Raw genomic sequence first — 24682 nt, forward strand, 5'->3', positions numbered from 1 at the left:
GTCATAAAACCCCAACAACAATCCCCACAATGCTACTTGATTTGTGGAGTTTGGAAGGGAAAGTGCAATACGACTCTCCTCTTTATTATGGTCTCTTCTTATCTCACAGAGGTGGAGGTGACAAGATCCCAAGCTGCTCTTGAGCTGCTGCTGGCATCTTAGTCGCCTGATATTTTCCAGTGCTGCTTTCAGTTCAGGAGTAAGACCCAGTGGGTTTATTTTTCAAATATTGTGTAAAACACACTTATGTCTTAGGCTGGTGTCTTCTCAGGTGCTTTCCTTGTTATTACGGCTACTCTCAGAGCACACACTAATTTGCACTGCAGTTCTGCTGCTTTGAATTAGCAGAACCCAGAATTTGCTGGGTCTGTGCTGGCTTCGGCAATGTCAATTGAGAAGTCTGTAGTAAGTGAATGTGGTGAAATTACTCCCTGGTGTTTTTTCATGTCAGTAGAATGCTCTTGTAATTCTCCATCCATGACTCATTTCAATGCAGAAATCTAAGCAGCAAAACTTTTTACAGCGCATGAAAACAATGCATGATTTCAGTTATGTCTTTGCAGAAATATCTACAACTTACAAAGTTTGCAGAGATTGCTTGTTCTGATCAGCAGAATATATCAGGTACTTTACATACTTTATCTTGTTTGCTCTGGAGAGAAAATGGGAAAATGGGAAATAAAAACCTGTAGAAAAACCTCTACTCAGGGGCTTTGCAATATGAAGGAAATCTCAACAGATGGAATTCAGCCCAGGTAAGGTTCATCTCATTTAATTTAGGTGTCTACAATGCAAATAACTTTATGTGAACTTTGTGGCTCTGCTCCCACCACAGTCAACAGACATCTAGTCCATACACACAGAGTGATGCTGATCCATCTCTTTCAACCTTAGGTATCTGTGGTTTCACTCAGTTGCTCAAATGCAAGGATCTGGTGTCTACGAAGCCTCTGGCTACAGTGGCCTCTCCAGATCTGTGTGGGTGTCCTGTAGTTTAATCAGGGGATGGAATTCATTTGCCTATGTAAGAGTTTTTGGAGCCATTTCTGATACGCTGAGATGTGTATGGGACTGGCAGGTATGTAGTTATGGCACAGACACTACTGGAGACTGAGGACCTTCTACAGAGCCATTTGAAGGCCAGGTGGGATCATTTAGTGCATCTGTGGTCCATCTCCAATGCAAAAAAATACCACTCTATAACCCAGGGACCAAATGTAAGTTTTACTGTAAGGGAGCTGGACTTTTCCCTTGGCTGCACTGGTTATAACGAGTGGGTCAATGTGTTGGTGAGCTGCTGTCAGAAAGTTCTTCCCCAGGTGACCACACATAGACTGGAACTGGTGGGCTCCATCAGAGTGGATCTGTGGCTGTGGTGAACTGAAGAGGAGGAGAGTCTGGTCTGGCCACAGTGAGCAGACAGATCTCTGCACCACTTTTCATGGAGACACATCCCTTCTCTACTACCAGATCCATGGAGGAGACCAGAACTGAGTTTCCTGGAAGATGATGGGCTGCTGGGAAAAATGTGATTCTACAGGCGGCCCCTGAAACACTAAAACACCTTGGTCAGGAGCAGCTCATGTCTCCTGTTATAGACAATGTTCCCAAAGTGTCCTCTTTGATTAGAGGAGTGGGATTTGCTTCCCATTACCCTAAAAGCACAAATCACCATTACTGTGGTATTCATGCTATTGTAGTGATGAATTTATCACTAATACTGTGGCATTGCATCGGATCAGGTAGGATACGGACCTGTATGCTGAAAGCTCAGTCCTTCCCCACTCCCCCTCCAGGATATCCAACTGGCTTCACTTGTTGAAGCCACGGTGGAGACAGCAGTTTAATGGGGGTGGACAGCTTTCTGTGGAATATTCATGTTGCGCTTCAAAGCTTCTGTACTGCCAGTAATGGATATGCCTCAATTTAGGAGCAGCTGAGCAGGATAAAGTACAAACGCTTTTCCAGCAAAGCCACCCAGAGAATGGAGGAGAGCAGAGAGGAAGACGCTGCGGGGGTCAGGCTGACAATGGTGTCGGGAAATCAGGTCCTAAAGAGGTCTGAATGGCAGATTATCAGGATAACATAGTAAGCAAAATGGATTCATGATTCAACTGATATTTATTTGAAATGCCAACACAGATCCCCTTTTCAAATATATTGTTGTTTGATGGGTAGTTGTCTTATTACCGTGGATGATTTTTTGTTTTAAATAATAATAATAATAATAATAAAAATCTAGGCAATGTGGAAGCGACTGTGTCTTAGAGAGTCACCTCTTGATTTAGAAAAATTACTTAAGCAAATGTAGATCTGAAAATTGTTAACTCCAGTTTTGCTTTTAAGGGGGGTTATTTAAATCAAAGTAAGTCTGGGATTAGAAAAGCTCCAAATGGATACCCTTATCTTAGTTATTTTAATAGGAATTTGGCATTCAAGTCCCTAAAATGGTCTGGAAAATCTCAGCCATGAGGAGGTACTGACAGACACCCAGTGCTATCACAAACCCTGTGTGTGCATGTGTGTCTGTGTGTGTTTACCTGCTCCTTAGATCCATTCTACTATAAGCGATACTGGTTCTTTTCACCTTCCCAAGAGAAAACCAGTGTGTGATCTGAGGCACTAACAATCCCCGTGCCAGCTGACATTTTGATGGTCAACCTCCTATATAGCTCCATCCTCACATCTAAATATAAATCTGTGCTTGTCTTTTAATGAACTGCCACACAACAAAGGCCAGGGTGCCCCTGGAAGAGAGATGCTCTGCAGCAAGTGAGCTGGGAAGTGTCAGCATGGCCTTGGGGAGGATAAAACCCATCGATGGGACCCGAATCATAACCCAACCTCCCCCTTGTACATGTACACACATGCACACGCACACCGAAAATGTTTGACCCAGCCTCAGCCCTAAAATCCCCAAACTGTCTTTCCATTTAAGTGCCAACTTGTAACAATGCCATATCGGATGGCTCTAAAATAGCTGGGTAGATGTCTTGTCCTTTTATAGCAGTGGCCCTATTGTAAGCTCTGGCATGTGACAGGTCTGAGATTGACACCATGTGTGACTTCAAGAGACTGGAGAGGGATAAAGACCTGTGTGTGCTGGTGATTTATCCTGCAGCAGTCGCTTCTCTCCTGTCTGTCTGTCTGTCTCCTTCTCTCCCTTTCTAAAGCAGCCCACCAGCAAACCAACATGCCTCCAAAGAAGCCCGAGCCTAAGAAGGCTGAACCCAAGAAGGAAGAACCCAAACCAGCACCTAAACCAGCAGAGCCAGAACCCAAAAAAGAAGTTGAATTTAACCCAGCTTCTATCAAAGTACGTATCTTTTAACCTGGTGTGGGTAGAAGCGGGGTGGTGGGGCTTGTGTTGGTGGTGGTTCTGACGGTTGTGTATTTACAGCTGTGAGATGACATTTGCCAAAATTAGCTCTTGGTTTTCAGCAGAAAGCAAGCAGTAAGCGCAATTGCCGCAGGTAAAGAAAGAGTGGGAGCAAAGTCACCGTCGGCTCTGCTAAACAGAGAAGCTAAAAGATGAATCTTGTTTTATCTGAGGGTGTGCAAACCTGTTTCTCTTATCCCTAAAGAAGCACATTTAATTGCATGCAAACTTCACTGACTTCGGTGAGAAACTTATTGGTCCTATGCAGGCAATATTGCAGGTAGATGCCAGTAAGGCTCAAATGTACTCAGGAGTGACCACAGACTAACCAATGGCCAAGGCCATCTGGTAGGCTTGGAGTAGGCTTGGAGCATGGGTTGAATTCATTTCTCTCTGCCCGTGATACATCACTTTGGTAGACATCACCAGCCTAGGACTTCCTTAAAGTGAGTCAGTGACATCTGTGATTTTCCAGAAAAGCCCAACTGAACTGCAAAGGAACTGTGTGTGTGTTTTGGAAGACAGAGATAAAATGGGGGGAAAATCCATATTTCCTGAATGACCTGCTACTTTCAGGTTCTGCCCAAGGATTCCTTCAAAGCGCATGAGCCTTCTCCTACTCTTTCTCTTTTAAATAAGTCTCCGCTGGAAAGAGTCACTGCTGATCTCAGCAGGGTTTGCTGAAGTCTTGCTCCAAATGTGTAAGGACAAGATTAGGTTTCCAAAGCCATTTGAGAAATAGGTTTTGGGAAAATTTGGGGTTACTACTGTAATCCTGCACTGCCTAGCTGACATTATGTTCTCCTTTTAATGAACCACTCCATTTTCAGGCAACTGCCAATGTTTAGGAAACACCTAGGGTTTTAAAGCCAAGAAGTAGGTAATTCCAGTGAAATTATGCTGAAGATCTGTTTCCCTTTGAAACACAATTTTCAATAGGAATTGACTCTTCAGCAGATATCTGAGTGACTTTTTATTTGAAAAAAAAATATCTCAGAGAATGACGAGGAGAAATAAATAATATATTCATCAGGAAATGACCGTGAAAGGGACTGTCAAAGAGTGACTTCTTGACTTATAAAAATGTAATAAGCATGCAAAGATCTAAAAATGACTAGTTCCCTTTTCCTCCTTCTGCACCACACACGTTGGCACGTGATGTCAGAGACCCCTGCATACATCTTTAGGAATAGCTTTGACATATTGTTTGCACACACAACGGATAGATGTTGCAAGACATTGCAGGATTTATTTGCAAGGCATTGTCCTTTGGGACTTGTCCTCTGGGAAGAGGCATTGCCCTTGGTGAAAAGAAGAGGAGCTTTGCAGCATCTCACAGGTTTCTTTCTCATGGGGCTTTCTTTTTCCTTCCTGTTGTTTGTTTGTTTGTTTGTTTTTTTCCCAAGAAACTGGGAAATCAACAGGGGAGTACAGGTGGTCACCTGTGCTTCTAGTGAGCCAGAGGACATGAGACAAGACTAGATAATGTCAGAGGAAAACAGATAGAGCTTCACTGGCATCCACGGGACCAGATCCTTGGAGCTTAGATGTGGGATTAACGTCTCTGACACCCTCTCTTTTTAGCTAAAAAAGTAAAGTTTCCCCCTCAGAAACTATGTGAAAAAGAGGATATGTTAGTCTGTCTCTTCAGCATGTCTCTTGAGCACACTGCAGCAGGTCTCATGGGTGGCTTGTAAATCCCAGGCTGTTGAAACCATTTACTTCTTCAACATTATTCTGGCTCTTGCAGCTGGAGATTTCTGACAGAGAAAGCACTGAAAGTGGGTTTTTCCTCCCTGGAATCGTAAAGAGCTTGCAAACCTTTCAGTTTAAGTACTGGTGGGGAAAAACAGAAAAAGAAAATGAGCAGTAATTTGTTGCTATATCAAGAAAAAAATCAGATTTCAAGAAATTTGATTTTGGGTTAGTTTTTAGACTAATGAGAAAAGGGTTAGCACTATGCTCTGAGAAGGACTTGCACCATGACCTTGGGCAAGTGGTGTTGGTGGGATCCAGCTCTCCGCTAATGTCTCTGTACTTAACATTCCTACACTGTGAAAGGAAGAAGGGACAATTGCAATAGCTTCTCTTAGAGGGCACAGACACCTTCAGGCTGGGTGCCAGGACATTGTGGTAATATTCAGCTGGGATCCTATGACATTGTGGTATGAAGGGCAGCTCAGTCCAGCAGAGAGATGAGTTGTAATTAAAAAAAAAAATACATTTTTATCCAAATAGGATATGAAAACAACTAATTTCTGCCTTTAAAAAAAAAAAAAAAAATTACAAAAAAGAAAAAAAACCAACAAAAAAACCCCAAAACTTGGCACACTTATTAATGCAAATTCTTATTTTTCTCTCCATCACGATTTGCAATTATGGAATCTTTTGTTTTTTAAAATGCTAAAAAATATGTCTTGAGTTCCTAAGAAAAAAAATAAATCCAATAGTCCCATGACAACATCTCTTAATCTTTGCGGAGAATATTCTATTATCTGCTGTATAACGAATTGTATTAGGGAAAGCATTGGTAAATGCATGGTTTGGGTCTGGAGTATTTTTTTTTCAAAACTTTTAGCAAGGGGAGATTATATTCTCTAGAGATATTTTCCTAGGAATTTTTCAATTAAATGTTTTTAATCAAAAATGCTTTTGTCAAAACTGAAGCTATTTGTGCACAAGTGATGAGTCTGGCAAGTATATTTCTCCCTGTTTCATAAACCTAGCTCTGATGGAGCTCAGGCCATCTGGTATAGATCAGAATACCTCCCTAGATCATTGTACAACATTTGAAAAAAAATGCTTTAATGAGTTTTGAAATTCTCTAAACATCCCATTTCTGCATTCCAGGGTGAAACTGTTTCTTGTTTCCATGCAGAAGATAATCCATAGTGTATTAAAAAGAAAAAAAATGTACCAAACCAAAATGCTAAAAATTATCAAAATGCATCTTTTGATGGAAATGTCTCAAATTATCAATACTTCTTTGCAGACTTCATTGCACAATTTTGTATTTGGAATTTTAAAACTTTTTGTTTAGACACTTAAAAGTCTCAAAAACAAAATAGTTCTGCAGAAAGTAAAAGTGCTTCTTCTTTCATTTTTCTTCATTGTTACAGTTTACTGTCATGATAATGGTCTAAGGGCCTTATTTTGCACTCCAGCATCATGTTAGATTTGCCCACTGTCTTTCTCTTGCGCTTCATGGTCTCACTCTGTAATGGGTCTATATCAGGATGTCAGTTATAGTAGACTAAGTGTGAGATACATCCGCTTAAGCAAATGTAAACTAAAAAAATCTACAGTTTTAATGTTGCTCACATAAGCATTCCCATAGTATTTAATCCAGTTCTTAGAAATTTTCAAAGTAGATTGGGTGTGATTGAATGGTGTTTTCAACTCAAAGAAAAGAGTTTTCTGGGGTTTTTTGTGTCTTTATTTTCTATAAGAGTTTGACTGAATCCACGAGGAAGCCTTCTTTTTTGGGGAAACCTTGTTAATTTGGGGACAAGATTGTCCTGAAGAGATTTTGTAGCAAGAAGATTTTCTATACCATATATGTAATTAATTTCTACCTAAATGCTGTCTTTTAGCAGAGGGGCACATTTTGCCAGAAATATATTCTGCTCTCCTGAAAAGCAATAAGGCTGATGCAGAACAGGATTCATCTGTTATGGACACAGAAAGTGGGACTGACTCACGTAGCTTTAACCATAGGAAAACTGATCATTGATTTTAAGCAGATCATCTATAATTAGCAGAGAGAAACTCTCCAGAGGTTTGTCCCTTGCAGTAGTGTTAACTACCTATATTGGGATGGACTGCATCACCCTCTGGAGAAGCTGTTGTTAGGGGGATATGAGACAGGTATTTGGGTGCCAATATTTCGGCAGCTAAAATTAGCTGAGATGATGTGTGCTTGAAGTCCGGTGAGTCCTGGGTACAAAAAGGCCACAGAGAGACAGCTGGTGTATGTGAGGACCTGGAAGGGACACGGCTTACCATATAGAGTTATCCTTAATAACCACATTTTCCCTTGTCATCACTTGATATGCTTATTGTAGCAGCATGCAGTAATACAGGTGCCGGGGGGAAAAAGCAGTCATCGTTTATTTTTGTGCAGTGCTGTGATCTTGAGGCCATGTGAAACCTGTTCTCCCTGAAAGGCCCTATGGGCTTCTGAACAGCTGCATGCATGATAAGGAAAGTTTCTTCCCTTTTTCTGCAAGAAAAAATGAAAGAGCATCTGGGATGGGAACAGTCAGGAGGGAAATACAAGGTTCTCTTTCCCCTCTACTCTGCCCTGGTGAGACCATATCTGGAATACTGTGTCCACTCAGTTCCAGAAAGACAAGAAACTGCTGGAGACAGTCCAGCTCAGAGCCACAAAGACAATGGAGTGGAGCATCTCCTGTATGAAGAAAGGCCGAGAGAGCTGAATCTCTTTAGTTTGGAGGAGACTGAGGGGTGACCTCTTCAATGGTTATAAATATGTAAAGGGTGAGTGATGGAGCCAGGCTCTTCTCGGTGGCAACCAATGGTAGGACAAGGGGTAATGAGTTGAAACTGGAACACAAGAGGTTCCACTTAAATTTGAGAAGAAACTTCTTCTCAGTGAGGGTGCCAGAGCCTGGACCAGGCTGCCCAGTGAGGTTGTGGAGTCTCCTTCTCTGCAGACATTCCAACCCGCCTGGACACCTTCCTGTGTAACCTCATCTGGGTGTTCCTGCTCCATGGGGGGATTGCACTGGATGAGCTTTCCAGGTCCCTTCCAACTCCTGACATTCTGGGATTCTGTGATCATGCAGCACCAGTAAAGATGAGATCCCATCAGACTTGTGTTATCAGCTCCAAAGCATCATGCTTGCTGTGGTGCAATGGCAGGAATGCAGCCAAGCAGATGTGCAGGGGTGCAAGTCTGAGCATCCACTGCAGCATGAAACAGGGCTGAGGAGACCTCAAGGAGGCCACAGTCTGGGGAAAGGGAAGGAAACAGAATCATTCTGGTTTGAAGAGACCCTCAAGATGTATTATATCAGGAATAGTGTGGCCAGCAGGACTAAAAAAGTGATTCTGCCACCGTATTTGGCCCTGGTGAGATCGAACCTTGAATCCTGTGTTCAGTTTTAGGTGCCTCATCGTAAGAAAGACATTGAAGTGCTAGAGAGAGTGCAGAAGCTGGTGAGGGGCCTGGAGCACAAGTGTGATGAGGAGTGGTTGAGGGAGCTGGGGCTGTTTAGTCAGGAGAATAGCAGCCAAGGGGAGACCTTCTCGTTGCCTACAACTGCCTGAAAGGAGGTTGTAGCATGAATGGTGTTGATCTCTTCTCCCATATAGCAAGTGATAGGACAAGAGGAAATGGCTTCAAGTTGTGCCAGGAGAGGTTTAGATTGGGTATTAGGAAAAAAATCTTAGTGGAAAGGGTTGTCAGGTGTTGGAACAGGCTGCCCAGGGAAGTGGTGGAGTCACCATCCCTGGAGGAGTTAAAAAGGTGTTTTGACGAGGTTCTCGGGGACATGGTTTAGTGCTAGAGTTAGGTCATGGTTGGACTCGGTGATCCTGAGGGTCTCTTCCAACTAAAATGATTCTATGATTCTATGATCATTGAGTTCAACTGTTAACCCAACCCTGCCCCATAGTCCTGAGAACCTCATCTCTGTCTGTCCAACCCTCCACAGATGGTGACACCAGCACTGCCCTGGGCAGCCTATTCCAATGCCCCACAGCCCTTTGGGGAAGAAATTGTTCCCCAGATCCAACCTCAACCTCCCCTGGCGCAACTTGAGGCTGTTTCTTTGTGTCCCTGTCTCCCCTCAGCTCCTGTTCTCCAGCTGAACCCCACAGGTCCCTCAGCCGCTCCCATCACACTTGTGCTCCAGCCCCTCACCAGCTCCGTTCCCTTCTCTCCACTCGCTCCAGCACCTGAAGGCCTTTCTTGTCGTGATTACCCCAAAACTGACCCCAGCATTTGAGGTTTGGCCTCACCAGTGCCCGGTCTAGGGGGATGGTCCCTGCCCTGGACGTGCTGGCCACACTAGTGCTGGTACAAGTCAAGGAGAGAAACCCAATTTCCTTAACAAATGCCCTGGTAGAGCTTCTCAGAGCAGTTTTGGTACTTAGTGAAGAATTTATTCTGTGCTGAGGTGACTGAAATGGTTATTTCAGAGTGAGCTTGAATGTGGTAGAAATGTATATGAGTGGACATTGGACATACTTATGAGAAGGGATTAGACTGGGAATGAGAAAGCAGGAGTTCGTAGACAAAAACGATTTTGTTTGTTTGATAAATGTGTTGCGTTAGTGTGCATGAGACAAAAAAAATGTATTAAACGTGGCTGTATTAAAGAAATTCAGTCTACAACAGTAACGAAAGTGTGTGCAAGACAAGGTAAAACAGCATGGGACACCTTTGTGTGTACAGAGGCACGTGTGTGAGACAGAGGTTTTGTAGTCCCATTTTTTGAGGAGTTTGTGTGTGCAATCAGTAGCCATAGGGCATCTGCCCCCATTTCTTTAAGTTTTGTAGCTGCATGAGAGGTTTTGAATGTAGCTGTTATTCAGAGAGAGGAATTTAGCTACATCCCTGACTTCTGTATGGAGGGGAGGGGGTGTGTATGGGAGAAGGGGTTTTCACACAAAAAGGCTTCTTTGTGAATGAGAAAGCTGAAGTGTTGGCCCACTTGAGAGAGATTTCAAGTGTGAAAAAGAGGTATTTTTGCTGGATGTGTGAGGGAAACGGGATGAGTTCATGGGGCACATCTCTTCTGGTTTGTGAGGCTCAGCAGCAGGTAACTTTCTAGCTGGCTGATGACAATATTGTAATGTCCTTTATGACACAGACCCATGGAAAACATGATACAACAGAAGTTGCTTTGGAAAGATAGGGAGCTTTTCTTGACAGAAAAAACATTTGGTGGGACAAAGTGAGAACCATTTAATTGAGTCTCTGAGTAGATGATGACCTGGGACATCCTGAAGGCATCCAGACTATTAAGGGCTTGTCTGATTCAGAAGAAAGACTGTCTGGATATCCCATGCAGTGTACACGTATCAGATCCAGCTTGGAAGATGGAATCATGTTATGTTTTAGTAAGATGTGAGGGCGATGCCAGTCTTTGCCCACTTTGAAGCCTGCTAGGTTGTTATACCACATTGAGAGTTTGGCCAAGCCTTCCTTGAGAATGACATGGAAACTCTTTACATGTGTGTACCTGAACCTCCAAGACCAGTCACCAAGACAGTTGAAGGCAGCCACCGTATGCCTTCATCCTCCCAACACCCTCTCATCTTTCGCTCTCCAACCTATTTTTACCCTTGGTTTCATTCCTTCCAGGTGCTACATATTCCCATTGTCATCACCATTATTATTACTGGCCTGCAGTGCAGCTTGGCAGAAATACTTTTAGAGAGCAATTTCCCTTCCGTGCTCACATATTTGAAGGTTTCTGAAGTGGGCAGACACCTGCCAGCCTAAACTGAGCCCATGCCGGGCCTCTTGCTCTCAGTGTTTCTTCCTGAGCCTTTCAAGCACAGAGAAATTTGAGTAGCGAGTCTTGAGGAGGCCCCATGCAAAAACGACTAAAAGTTTAGCCAAGACAAGAGACCCCGCTGCAAGCTCCTGGGAGTCAGTAGGAAATTTTTCCTTTTGCATTTTATGGGATTTGCCTCTGACGCACTGTTCTTGCTATGGCGAGGTGTGAGAATTTGGTAAGCTTGTTGTGATTTATTTTTAATTTTGCGAGCGATGAATGGCCCTTAGGTATGTGTTCAAAAATTTCATTGATCTGGAAAATATCTTCAGGTGCACAGAGACATCTGCTTTTTCAGCCTAATAATGATATGAACTCCTGTAACTCCAGAGGAAGATTTCAGATGCCATCTATTTCAAATAACAGATATCTTCCTTGAAATTTGAAATTTGAAAATGGATAAAGCCCAGCCTGGCTTCCATGTAGGGAATATTAAACTTAGATGAGATGTCTATCTCAGCTGATTATAGCAAAGAAAAAGCAGCTCCACCCTGAAACCTTTGGCTGCCCAAGTTCAAGTTGCTATCTCAAGTTCTGCCCAAGGCCCAACTCTTAAAGAAATGATGGACCTGTTTCAAAATCCTGGCTCTGGACTGACCATGGAGGAGAGAAGATCTGCAGGATACTGAACCTGAACAATCTCTACCACGTCTGAAAGAAAATCCTTCCCATTCATCATCCCCTCAAAGCTTGGGGGAATCCAACTTCAGTAACCTGTGATCCTGCCTAGGAAGAATCTGCCCTGAGGATTTCAGGTTGTAGTGGGCAGCAATTGTTTTGGGTGTGAACAGGAAGGATCATCCTCCTGAAAGGATTCCCTTCCCAGTTCAGGACAGCTAAAATCACAGAACCACAGAACATCATGGTTTGGGTTGGAAGGAACCCTCAAAGCCCATCTAGTCCAACTCCTGCCATGAGCAGGGACATCTTCACCAGCTCAGGTTGCTCAGAGCCCCGTCCAACCTGGCCTGGGATGTCTCCAGGGATGGTTCATCCACCACCTCTCTGGGCAACTTCCTCCAGTATTTTACCACCCTCACTGTAAAAAAATTCTTCCTCATGTCTGGCCTGAATCTCCCCTCCTTTAGTTTTAAACCATCAGCCCTTGTCTTGTTGCAACAGGACCTACTAAAAAGTCAAGGATGCTGTCAGGGCTGTCATTGCATTTTCTGTTCCCTCCCTAAAGCCTCCCTGTCTGTTGAGAGATTGGTGTATGCAGCTGCCGCAGGTATTTTTCCGTAGTTGGTGGTTGAGACACACTACCTTACACATTAAAATCAGGTGATGATTGTGCTTATTATACCCCATTAGCAATTTTCTTCAGTGTTTCTGGATGGACCTCAGAGATGAACATAACTGAAATGCCATGCTGCCATAGCAGACTTCTAAAGGCAGCTCTGCTCTTTTATTCTCTCCTTTATTTATCACACTCTATGCTGCTCTGGATGCACAGGAAGTTCCCAGACCAGCTGGCCGTTGTGGGGCAACTTTTAATATTAGAGAGAGCACCTTTGTCCCTCCCGTCCCACCCTTTTGAGTAGCTGGCCCCAGGTTGAGATGAATTTAGCATCTTGCTTGACAGAAATGAATAAGTGCCTGAAAGTATAATGGGTATTTCAGTATTAGGAAACAACTTGTAGCCTTAACCCAGTGAAATGTTTCATCAGAAGAAGGGATGTAGGAGGACTGAAGACCCCAAGGCTGGAGGTGGCCCCAAGGGCAGATGATGCCCAAGAGATGCAGGCCATGATGCAGAATGGTGAAGAAATAGTAATGTTTTGAACAGGCGTGCATTGAAACACAGCAAAAGGGGTTTTTTGTGGTATATTCCACATTCTTAGGGCCAAAACCAAACAGCACTGGAAATCAAAGGAGCTTTCCAGATTAATTTTAGGGGCTAACGAAAATCTGGCTATCTTTGTATATGCCTCTTGTTCACAGAGCTGGGTGACATTTCTCATAAAAATAGTTTTTGGGGAGACTTGGAAAGTGCAGTTTGGTGGTAGCAGAATGTTTTGTGAATACACAGCTATTTTGCAAAGACTCTTCAAAAAAAACTAAAAAGGATAAAGAAAATTGCCAGTTTCAGCTTTTTTAAGTTAATTCCTTGTTTAGATATTTTTGATCTAAAGCATCCTTTTTATATAAAAAAATACCCAGAAATTTTAAATGGTTGAAATTACTTCAATTTGGACAGAAGAGAACATTTTGACCAATTTAGAACAATTTTTCTCCCTCATTTCCAACTAAAACTGTCATCAAGTAGAACACAAAACCCAAATCTGTTTTCATTCTTAATCAAAATGACTTTTTTTTTAAAAAAAATTGGAAATTACTCAGTGGCAACCTAAAATACATAGTAGTATGTTTTTTGGTTTTTTTTTTTAATAATTTTTCAGGGTAGTTTCCTCTTCCAAGTCTTTGTTACGGAGCTGCCAAGAAATAACTTTTCTGCAATGTCTGATGTCTGTGGCACTGGGATGTACAAAACCAAGCCTGTAAACAGCTCAGCTTGGTCTGAAGGACGTAGAGATGAAAATATGTCAAGTTTCACATGTTCTTTTCTTTATTTGAAGTAATTTGGAGTTGCAGCGTTACTGAATCCTCAGGCCTTGGAGCACTTAAAGCAAAATATGCAACTTTCTGTGTCTGTGTCTGGATTGCTGAGAGGCAACAGGGATTATCCGTACGTGACTTTCCTTAGTCCCTCATGGAAAGGAGATAATTTCTGTAGAGCGTCTTAAACACCAGTAACTTTCTTTGCCTAATAACGAAGAAAAGTCCGTGGCACTGAGTAAACCCTGCCCAAGTGCAGCCCAGCTTTACTGAGTCATTTGAAACAACTGAAAGTAAGATTTTCTGCAAATGTGTCTAGGGTTTTTTCTTTTCATCTCCCTCTACATTTCCCCTCGTACCCTTGCATGTTTCACATCTTTATCTGTCTCCCTTGATATTTATACCCCCCCTTATCTCTGCATCATTTTCCAGCCTGCTTTTCACTTCTTTGTAAAGAACAGAAATTGTACAAATTGTGCAAAACCAAGAATTGTGCAAAAGCAAAAGTTCATTTTGAGAGGGTTTGCACCGCTCTCAGCAGGGTGATTTAAATGTGATTATTATTTTCCAGGTTCATTTTCTCTTTTCAGCCATTATGTCAGACAAACTAGGACACAAGGGCTTGTTTGTTTCTGCTTTGCCACCCAATTAACTTCGCAGCTTTTTGAAAACAGATGCCATGAGAGAATAGCAAATAAGCTTGATTTTAACAGTTTCTGGGGTTTTTAAGTGGCTCTGCAGCAGATCCTGACTTAGAAAGCCCTTAGAGTGCACCCTGCCATGGACATTTATCTTCTGAGATCTGAGCCAACACGTTTGCCTGCTTATCTAGCACGTGGTGTGGATGTGGCCTCTGTAGGCTTGTTTGCACGCTTGCAGTTGTGTGTAAGGTAGGTTTTCTTTGATTTGTAGATGAACAAGTAAGCAACATATCGATGTGGAGATCTAGTGCTATGCGTGTGTGTATCTGAGGTGGAAAGCGAGCAAGAGCTGCCCAAACCACAGCCTTACCACCGTCCCTCCACCCGTGCCTCACAGCCTTGCCTTTTCCTTTTCCTCTCTCCAATCTGCCCCTTGATGAGCAGCGAGTTATTAAAAGCACACTCTGGATACGGAGCAGCCCTGTAATAAGATCTGCATTTCTCACATAGCTGCTAAACCTCAATCAATATGGTTTTAATCGCCATTTGTGTAACGTGCAATAACTATTACGTTTAAATTAAATGCACAGCTTGGAGCATGCAGAAGGCCCTGACCAAAGTGCTAAGTTTTCCCAAGTTGTCGGAAAGCTGGACTGTGGAGACAGAAATTTTACTTCTCTCATAAACCAGTTAAATCTTAACTTGGAGAAGGGGAAAATATGTTGAGAGCAGCTAAAGGAGGGTTGGGGGTGGAGAGGAACAGGGGCTCTTAACAGAAACAGAAACTTTGGGTTTCCCCTAACTTTTGCAAAGACATTAGTGTTTACGTAGAGGTGTCTGGGTGAACCTTTCCCCACTGTCTGGGGGAAGAATAGTTTGGGTTGAAGGTACCTTCAAAGCTTCCCCAGTGCCACTCCTGCCATGAGCAGGGACATCTGCACCAGCTCAGGTTGCTCAGAGCCCCGTCCAGCCTGGCCTGGGATGTCTCCAGGAATGGTTCATCCACCACCTCTCTGGCCAACCTGGGCCAATATTTTACCACCTTCCTGCTGCCTCTCTACCTACACGACTCTAGCCGATAAGAACTGCTCACCTGGCTTCACAGGCTCTGGGACATTGGGTCTGAAATAATCTCAGTCTCTCCTAAAGCTGTAGTGGCTCATAATAGTCTCAAAATATAGAGCTTTCTCACATTAGACTGATAACAAGCTCCTCCACTTCCATCTTCTTTCCTCCCCCAGCTCGGGGACTTATCTGTTTGCTTAGACTTTGTTGTGAAGTTTTCTAGTGGCAAAAGGATTGATTAAAGCCCAGGTATTATTTAAAACAGCAACAACAAAACAATGTCAAAGCATATTTTCTAACAATATTATGTAGATATATGTGAGTGTGCGTGTGTGTGAAATTATCATATGCTGGTCAGTGTAAAGAAGCAGAAACCAATATGTGAAAGGAAATTGATGTAATATCAGCAGAGGGGCAATGCCGATATTATCTCCAGAATGTTGGGGTTGAAGTTCATGTCTCATTTTATGCATGTGTCTTACATGGCATTGTTCCCTCCCCTGTTGCAGCTGCAACCTGAATCCTAAAAAAGCAGATAGGCAGAGAGGGAGTCACTTAAATTTAGACTGAAATCATTGTGCTATGCTCAGGGTATGCTCTCAGCTTGCAGCCCAGCTCTCTTTGATGAGATAGCTGCTTCCCAGAATCCCAGCCATAGCCAGAGAACTGGGTGTTACTGCCGCTAATAACAGGGATCAGGAGAGATTTAGCAGCTTTTGCTCATGAATGTTGTCCACATCAATCAGCGCAGCCCCCTCCAGTCACACATACTCCCATGCTTTTTTATCCCAGGTGAATACCTACATCCTACTTTTCCAAACATCTGTGCTCTAGATCCAAAAGATCTCAGCCTCTAGATTTAAAAGGATCCATGTAGAATCTCTCATTTTTGCTTTTTTCTGGCTAGCTCGGGGTTTAATGTGTGTGTATGGTTGTGAATGTGAGTTGTGCGTACAATGTATGTATTAGGAAGACATTCTTCCTGATGAGAGTGGTGAGGCACTGGGACAGGCTGCTCAGGGGAGCTGTGGATGCCCATCCTTGGAGACATTCAAGGCCAGACTGGATGGGACTTTGAGCAACCTGACTTGGTGGGGCTTGATGCTGCCCATGGTGGGGGAGTTGGATGAGATGATCTTTAAGGTCCCTTCCAACCCGAATCATTCTAATGATATGTATCTGTAGTAAGTATAGATATATAAATATATATGGTATGTGCATGTGCTCGTAGGTGTGTGTAGGAAAGAAAAGTGAGTGTGCATTTATGTATATTTATAGGTAAATACAAATCAATACACACATATATACAGACATATATATGGATGAGCAAATATTTGTACCCATGCATACACCCTTGTGTAGCTTGTTTTTTTGCCCAAACACCCGTGCAATGTGCCTGGATGGCCGATTTGGGGACCAGTTTCAACTTCTCAGCTGTCCAACAGGTGCAGGAGAGCCAGACCCCACAGCTCATCCTGCTGGGATCAATCTGAGAAGGAAGGTGACACTCAGCCCATGACCTGGATGGAGCCAACCCAGCCTCCAGCCTGCAAAAACCGCTCTGCTCCAGCAAACTTACACATCCAAAACCCATAATAGAAACGATGACAATCCATTGATTGTGTTTTCTGGGAAGCAGTGGAACATTGCAGCCACTGGGCAGAGGCGGCTGAAAAATCTCCTGTGAGAAGTCTGCTTCTGTGAATGATCTTAGAAAAACAAACTGGTTTATAACCCACGAACCCACGCTGCCTTAGAAAAACAGCACTGGGGAAGAAGGAAATAAACAAAGGGCATCATTGTGAACCCTGTTATGGTTAAGTGCAGGCTGACAATAACTGCTGAGGACTTGGATAAAATAAGATAAATAGAATAAAACAGAATAGAATAGAATAGAATAGAATAGAATAGAATAGAATAGAATAGAATAGAATAGAATAAAATAAAATAAAATAAAATAAAATAAAATAAAATAAAATAAAATAAAATAAAATAAAATAAAATGATAAAAAAAAATATTTTAGGGAAAATAGCTCAAACTTTTCAGTGCTTGTGGTTAGTGCTGACTAGTAGGTAAAAGTCACAGCCTGGCAGGGGGTAAAAATATTCTTCCTTTAATTTAATGCTTACAAAAAGATAACGTCCACACCCAAACTGCACCCCACTCTGTCCAGAAATGAAATGTCATCGCAATGCCATGCTGCTTGCTGACAGCACTTCATAAATACGTCAACTGCATCTGCCTGCAGCAACCTTGTGCATGGGAAGCAAGAGGCAGGAGATGCTGTAAGGAGCAGGAAAAGGCGCTGTGGACTGAGTCAGCGGGACATGCACAGACCCTGTGTTTTTTTGGGAGAAACTTGTTTTTTTTTCTGTGTCAAAGCCTGGAGAAAACTGTGATGGGTCAGAGCACTTGTTAATGTGATCGGGTTTTGGACTTTAACATTGTTGTATGAGGAATGAAAACAAAACGAAAACTCGGAAACATCAGCTCTAGTTGTGGTTGTAGAAGATTTGGCTTCTTTCTACATAAATAAATAAACCTCTAAATAAAGCAAAGGACCCCGGCAGGCTGAACTGAGAGGGAAAACTCGTGGTGGTGGCAGGAAAAGGCAAAGAGTCTCTCCTTCCTTCTTTTTTTTTCCATTGGAATCTGAAATTTCTGTAAAAGGGCAGGATTTAAAATCTCTGTCATCTCAAACAACCTCCCAGCTTGGGCTCAGCTTTTCATACTGGAGCTCCCTGGTGATGATGGGGACGGGCAAGAACATCCAGTACGTCTGCGGTTACATAGTGAGATCAGAGCACACTGTTTTCCAGCTCACAATGAGCAATGTCTTGCTTTGGAAAACAACAACAACAACAATAATAATAATAATAATAATAATAATAATAGACAAATAAAACCAACCCCCACAGTATGAAGTACGGCAGATATTAGTTTGTGCTCGTGGGTTTTCTATAGAGAAGTTTTGGCCCATTTGAAACTGGGGCTGGGTTACAGAGTGATTATTTTGGGAGCGGCATGTGTGCTGCGCCTGCCAGCATCGTGAAACAAAAGCAGAGATCTCCCCGTTGCGAGTTTGTTATCGTGGTGATTGTTTGGCAGTTGAATCGCGCTTTTTTTTTTTGTTTTAAGACAGTTGCAGGGCAAGGGGTGTGACATTTTAAAGGGGTCTGGCTACTGTTTGATTTTGCAGGAGCTGCAAGTGCATGAGGAGGGACTGGATTTGCTGAGGACTGGTTGGCATCACCCCATCCCTGGGAAGGCTTGAGGTGGTGATGGCTACAATGCCAATGGTAGAGAAAAATTGGGGTGGTGATGGCTGCAGTGGCAATGGCAGAGGAAAATAACAGTTTTGGGACGGAATTAGGAGAGAGTGATGTTTGTTGGGCTGTGAAAGATCATCACAGTAGACCTCAGGGGAAGAAAGACATGGTAGATGGTTGTGGTGGCTGGTGTTACTGGTGGAAGTACTTTGCCAAGGTGTTTTGTTCCTTGGGGTACCTCGCTGTGTATGAGTGGGAGCTTCAGCTGCCACACCCAGAAATGACTTCTTTTGCTTAGATTTTTCATTTACAGACACCTCTCTGCTATGTCTTGCCTGACACCCATCAAACTAATTTCACTTAGGCCAACTCAATGCCTCACATGCTCTCATTCACTACGAGCATGACTGGCATGTCAATCAGCAACCCAGAAGAGTTACACAACCGTGTCATCTGAGAACAAAATTAGTTCAGCAAAGGGTGGTTGTTTTTAAGCTTGGTGGAGGAATTAAAATATTAGAAGAAACCAGCTTGAATTTTCAGGAGGAGGCTTCAGCGACACACAAAAATATCCGCAAAAATTCTACTTTGGCAGCTTGAAATGGATTTTTTTCAGCCCCAAAAGGGTTGTTTTGGTAGGGTTTGGAGTGATCTAGTGTGGGGGAGTGGTATTCTTTAAGTCATTTTTTCATGAAATATGCCATTTCAATGTGAAAATATTAGAATTTAAGATCAAACAAAAAGAAAAAGGAAAGAAAAAAGGAAAATAAAAAGAAAAGACAAAGAAAAAGCAAGAAAAGAAAGGAAAGGAAAGGAAAGGAAAGGAAAGGAAAGGAAAGGAAAGGAAAGGAAAGGAAAGGAAAGGAAAGGAAAGGAAAGGAAAGGAAAGGAAAGGAAAGGAAAGGAAAGGAAAGGAAAGGAAAGGAAAGGAAAGGAAAGGAAAGGAAAGGAAAGGAAAGGAAAGGAAAAAGAAAAAGCTGCCAGTGTTTACAACACAAAATTTAATTTGGAAAATAATGACAAAGAGAAGGGCATTTATGTCAAAATAATGTTTGCCAAATTAAATAAAGAAATGTTTCACTTTTCCTGCACACTTTCCAACATATCCTATTCACCAATTGTATTATCTAGTGACTAACTTTTCATGTCCTGTTTGAGAACTTCCACCTTAAGATGATCTTATTGCAAGGGCAAGAGTCCAATGCTGTACTGTAAATAGACATGGAATGGTGAAGCCTACCTGTCCCTGTGCATGTGGACTGGGAGATGAGCTTTTTTTCCTTCTTAGCACCCACTTACCAGGATGTTTGAGGGCCTGAAGCCCCCAGAAAGTGTTGAAATCTGGTCCACAAGCTGTATCCTTGGGGTACTTCTCCAACAGAGACCCAACCCGTGTGCTATTGTCTGATTCAAGCAGACAGTACAGGCAACGTCTGACCTCTTCTACACCCCAGGCTCCCCACCAGGATTTAACAGAGGGTATTTTTCAAGTTTTATAATTTCTTCCATGGTTGCGAACATCTGAACAAACATCTGCTGGTGAGGCTGGTGAAGGGGGGGAGTTGCAGAGAAGGCGGGAAGCCAGCCGTCAACAAACGGTTGGAGAATCCAAAACCATGTTGCTACAGGGAGAACAGTCAGTCTACAAAGTGTTTTATATTTCTGGTGCTGGCCATTGCCAGAAGCTGTCTCAGTTCTCCAAAGCAGCTCTGTCATTCTCCTGTTGAGGCTCTGAAATTTCCCTTTCCACTCTGGAACGCTGTGGCAACACGTTCCCCATCCAAGAATGGGAACTATCAACTTCTAGGCGAATTACCAGAGCTGGAAAAGCACAATGATGGAAAAGCAGTGGTTCAAAATCACACTGCTCCTTCAGCCCCAGAAGGTATTTGGACAAGCTTCCTACCAGGTACAAAGCCAAACCTGTGTCCAGTGGACAACGGCTGCTGTTCCTCACCCAGTAGTAATTCAGAGCACAACAGTACAGCTGAGCAGATTTAGTCTGAGATATTGAGGTTCAGGATCGTGTTGTGTTTGTTTCCTTGAGGTAGGAACCTCCTGGGTGCCCCAAATTCATTTCTCAGTCTCTCCACAGTCCTTCATTCCCCATCACCTTGATCTACTTCAGCTCTCCACCTCTGTCTCCATCTGGGAACATCCCATAGAGTGACTCTGAGACCCAAACTAGTGCTTCCTAATCCCAAACCAGACACTGCTTCTTCACACAAGCCTCTCGCATCCATTCCTTGAGGGACCTGGTGAATCAAAATCCACAATGTAGCAGACCTCATCCAGGTTTATTCCAAAATAAAGCAGGGACCTGGAGGCTATAAAGTTTGCTAGAAGTTATAGTAGGAGCAGTAGTGATATACTACTGTGATTTTTCAGCCCTCAGGAAACCCAGAAAAAAAGAAAGATGCAAGGTGACCGTTTTCTGGTGGAAAAGAGTGCAGGCTGGAGAAAAAGTGCTTGTGTATTTCCTTATGTAGCAGCAAGTTCTCCAAGACCTTGACAAAGGCTTTGCCTTGTCTTTCTGATCTTGAAATGCATATCTTTCTAATGAAAGGCTTTACCAATTCAGAAGACAATAATGGTTGATTTCTATTTTGACTTCATATTCATTGTCAGTAAAAGGTCAACAATTCAGTTCTCTATTTGACTCCCAAACAACATATTTTCTGCCATCCCAAAATGACTTGCCATTTCGATTCAACTTGAAAAGATTTTTCTTCTGAAAACACTGGGGACCAAACATAAAACTGAAAACTCAGAGTATCAGTAGAGTTTCATGGTTTGGTTTCCATCCTGCAAAATGTTCAGCATATTTTAACTGTTCCCCATGTGTCACAGTTCACATATTAGTCAAATGTCTGTATGCTGTACCATAACTTCCTTCCTGTCAGACCATGAGTAGAGTAGAAATAATGAGGAAAATCCTTAGCATCATCCCAGGATCTAAATGTAGATGCACCAAAAGACTTCAGAACACAGAGGAGATGACAGATCAGGAGTGGCTGGAGGATCAGAGGGGATGACAGATCAAATGATAAGGAGAGGAACTGTATAAGACTTAACTGTGTGCCAAGTTTTCTCCATGGGCAGTGGAGGAGTTTATGGACATTATAATTGCTCCGCACAGAAAGTGGTGAGAAAGGAGATGATGTGTATTAATAGGTTTTAAAAGGGCTTAGTGGAAAAAAACACGTGCTTGTGAAATATAAGTGTAACCTCAACACAATGACACTGATCTCGATAGCCTTCTGGGCATCTTTCTGTCTGCTGCATTCCTACCTCCTAAATCGGTCTCTCAAAAGCATAATATTAATAGTAATAATAATAATAATAATAATAATAAAGCAAGCTCTCCTTCCCCAAAACTAGCCCTGCCACCTTGCTGTTTCTATTAGGATTCCTCAGAATACTATGGAATAAGAATATTGTTTCTTTTCTGGAGGAGCTCCTTGCTTGCATCGTCTAACTATATCCCCCTGGATAACCTTTTGACTGCTGGATAGCAACAGTTTTATTTATATAACTTATATTTCAGACTTAGTTATGTCTGACTTATCGTGCACAGAGTCAAATAAATTTGTAAAAAAAAATCCCTGACATATGAAGCTGTGAATGACGTTAACAGCACCAAGGGGTGCGTGCATCCCTCCTGGAGTCTCTGGGACAAAACCAACTTAATTCCCTTGTTTAGGCAGAGAGGACAGTAGCTGATGCCACCAGTGACCAGGGGATGAACCCCTGAAGTCAAGATTGCTAAAACAGCAGGAAAGCTAGCATAACATTTTCCATTTGCAATGGAAAGGATTTAATTCAGACATTTGGTGTCTTTAAAGAACATGCAGCACAGCACATCAGGGCAGGAGATGAGTGGAAAGAGATGAGCAGTCAGCAGCTCTGTCTTTCATAAAGATCTTTACCAAATATCACCACTGTGAGCCTTGGTGTTGTGGGTGCCTGGCACTTATAGGAATGCCCTTGTTTTAAAACCTCATTTGCCAACAGAAAAAATGCTGGAGGAAAATAAAATCTTCTGAAGTGACAGTGTATTTAAAACAAAACCAAAAACAAGCAAACAAAACCAAAACCAAACCCAAACAAATAATCAAAACCCCAAGGGAAATCATCCCAGTCTATTTGCAAGGAACTGGAGAATGTAAAGCTGTACTTGAGAAAGCAAAACTGCATTAAACCTGTGAGTAGGTTTCGCAGCCTCCAGCTTTGGACCCACTTTTTGCCTTAGCTTGACCCCATTTTTACAGCCTGTCCTCTGGATCCTTCCTGCACGGTGTCTCCAAGGTAACTCCACCCTTGCTCTTGCTCCATGGAAATGGTTTTCGTTTTGTGTCCTCCACACCATCCTGTGGGAGAGTGGCGGGAGAACAAAACCTCAGCCGTCTTCAGTCTAAATATAGCTTCAAGTTCATTCCATCCATCTTCAATGATACCTTGTGGCTGGGTAAGTGATGACTTGCCTTTCCCTACAACTCCATGGTGGTATGTGCTGAGAGGGGAGAAAAGTGCAGCAGCCACCACCCACACATCTCTGTAGCTTTCCTAAGAGGAAGCCATGCCTGGGTGGTAGGTCTGGTCAAACCGTCTATCTCTGCCTTGCAAGCTGTCACACGTGGTCCTCCACCTCTGGGTGGTGTTTTTATGGGGGCCATGATTGGAGTTGGGGCACACTCAGCCCTTCAGCTCAACCCTTCCTTTTGATCCAACCATGGGAATCTGCAGCCATCCTTTTTTGCTTTGCCACAGTTTCTTACAGTTTCTTCTGGCCTGCAGTCTGCAAAAGGGCCAGCACATGCTTTCTGGGTGGGTCTCACCAGAAAAGGACGTCTACATCTGTCCTAGTCGCCCACACTCTTTTTATCATCCTTGTAGAAATGATTTATGCACTCCATGAAAAGTAAAGCATAATTCATCTTCTCCTCAAGTATAGACTTAAAACAAATCAAATCACAGCCTAGAAGTGCCCATTCCCTTCCGCCGGTATAAAGCAAATGTGGGGTTGCTGACATATGTGGATATCTACATCAAAGTGTAGCCAAGATTAATTATTTCTCAAGAGCCACCCATCACAGTGATTCAAATACAATTTGCTGGCAGCTCTGCTCTTATTTCACCCACACTGGTTATTGATGACTGAATAAACTCAATATGCAATTAGCTTCAGTCAAATTCTCAAAGCTTGAGATAATTAGAGACACTGGGCATAAGGCTGCTGCTGACAATGCACCTACATAAATGTGTTCCCTGTGTGTATTCACTTCTATTTCAACAAAGGTATGTGGATTTGGAATAAGACGCAATGTAGTTGTTTTACTCTTCCTGAGAAAGATGTATTTGGATCCCTCCATATGCTAGGAAAGGGAAGAGCATTGCTGTTCTTTTGGGGACTCCTTTCTTGCATTCTTTAAATGCTTCCTTCCACACAGCCTCCTGGCTACCACTTAGGTAGCTATTTTATTAATTGGTCTTCATTCAAGGTAAATCATGACTGAGAATTGCAAACAAAGTAGTAATTCCACAAATGAACAAGTTCAGATAAGGACCGAACAGGGCAGACACAAAAATAGTGCCCTGATTTTCAGCAATTGCAGGACTAATGTTAAGTCTTGCCTTCCAAGTACACCAGCTATTTTCTGGTTCTTCCCTTTAAGCCAGAAGATGCTCAGAAACACTGTAAGAGGGAGAGACAGGCAGAGCAGTGCTAGGAAATATGAGGTTTGGGCTGTCTGTATCTGCCCTGTAGGCCCTCATTGTGTCCTATGAATGGTGGAGCTCCTTGTGCTGCTCAAGGTACCTGGAGATATAAAAGCATCTGGGAACTGCCCACTGAGCCCTGAGTGGAATAGAAGTTGGTGGTGTCATGCTCTGACATGTCACAGCCGTCCTGGCTGGAGAGCTGGGGAGTTACAACAGCTCCATCCTTTAATATTATGAAAACCCCAAATACATGATGAAGGGACATTTCATGTCGCGTTTCACCTTGAATCAAGGAAATTAGGAGTTTTCATTTGAGGTTCTCCCTATGCCTCTGTTCCACTTGACTGTTTTGCTACTGAGGAATGAGATAAGATGTTAAGCAATGAGAGGTGGTCAGCTTCATGAGGAAAATCTGACCCAAAATATGTGGGGTTGCATATATGTTGGGGAACGATGAAAGGCCATGTATGTCCACAAAAGAATGTGTCCAAGGGTCTATATTCATGTACAGTTAGGTCTGT

The 24682-nt window shown here is 42.8% G+C and overlaps 1 protein-coding gene across 1 annotated transcript in view; it reads left to right on the forward strand.

The window, feature by feature from the left end:
* Positions 1-2800: 2800 nt before the first annotated feature.
* The window catches only part of MYL3 (myosin light chain 3), a 38407-nt gene continuing 16525 nt past the window's right edge, over positions 2801-24682 (forward strand). The window contains exon 1 of the mRNA XM_005512121.4: positions 2801-3316. Within this exon, the coding sequence (XP_005512178.1) occupies positions 3194-3316 (123 nt within the window). The 5' untranslated portion in view covers positions 2801-3193. The remainder of the gene's footprint in view (positions 3317-24682) is intronic.

This window comes from Columba livia, chromosome 2 (genome assembly GCF_036013475.1).
Source record: "Columba livia isolate bColLiv1 breed racing homer chromosome 2, bColLiv1.pat.W.v2, whole genome shotgun sequence".
NCBI lineage: Eukaryota > Metazoa > Chordata > Aves > Columbiformes > Columbidae > Columba > Columba livia.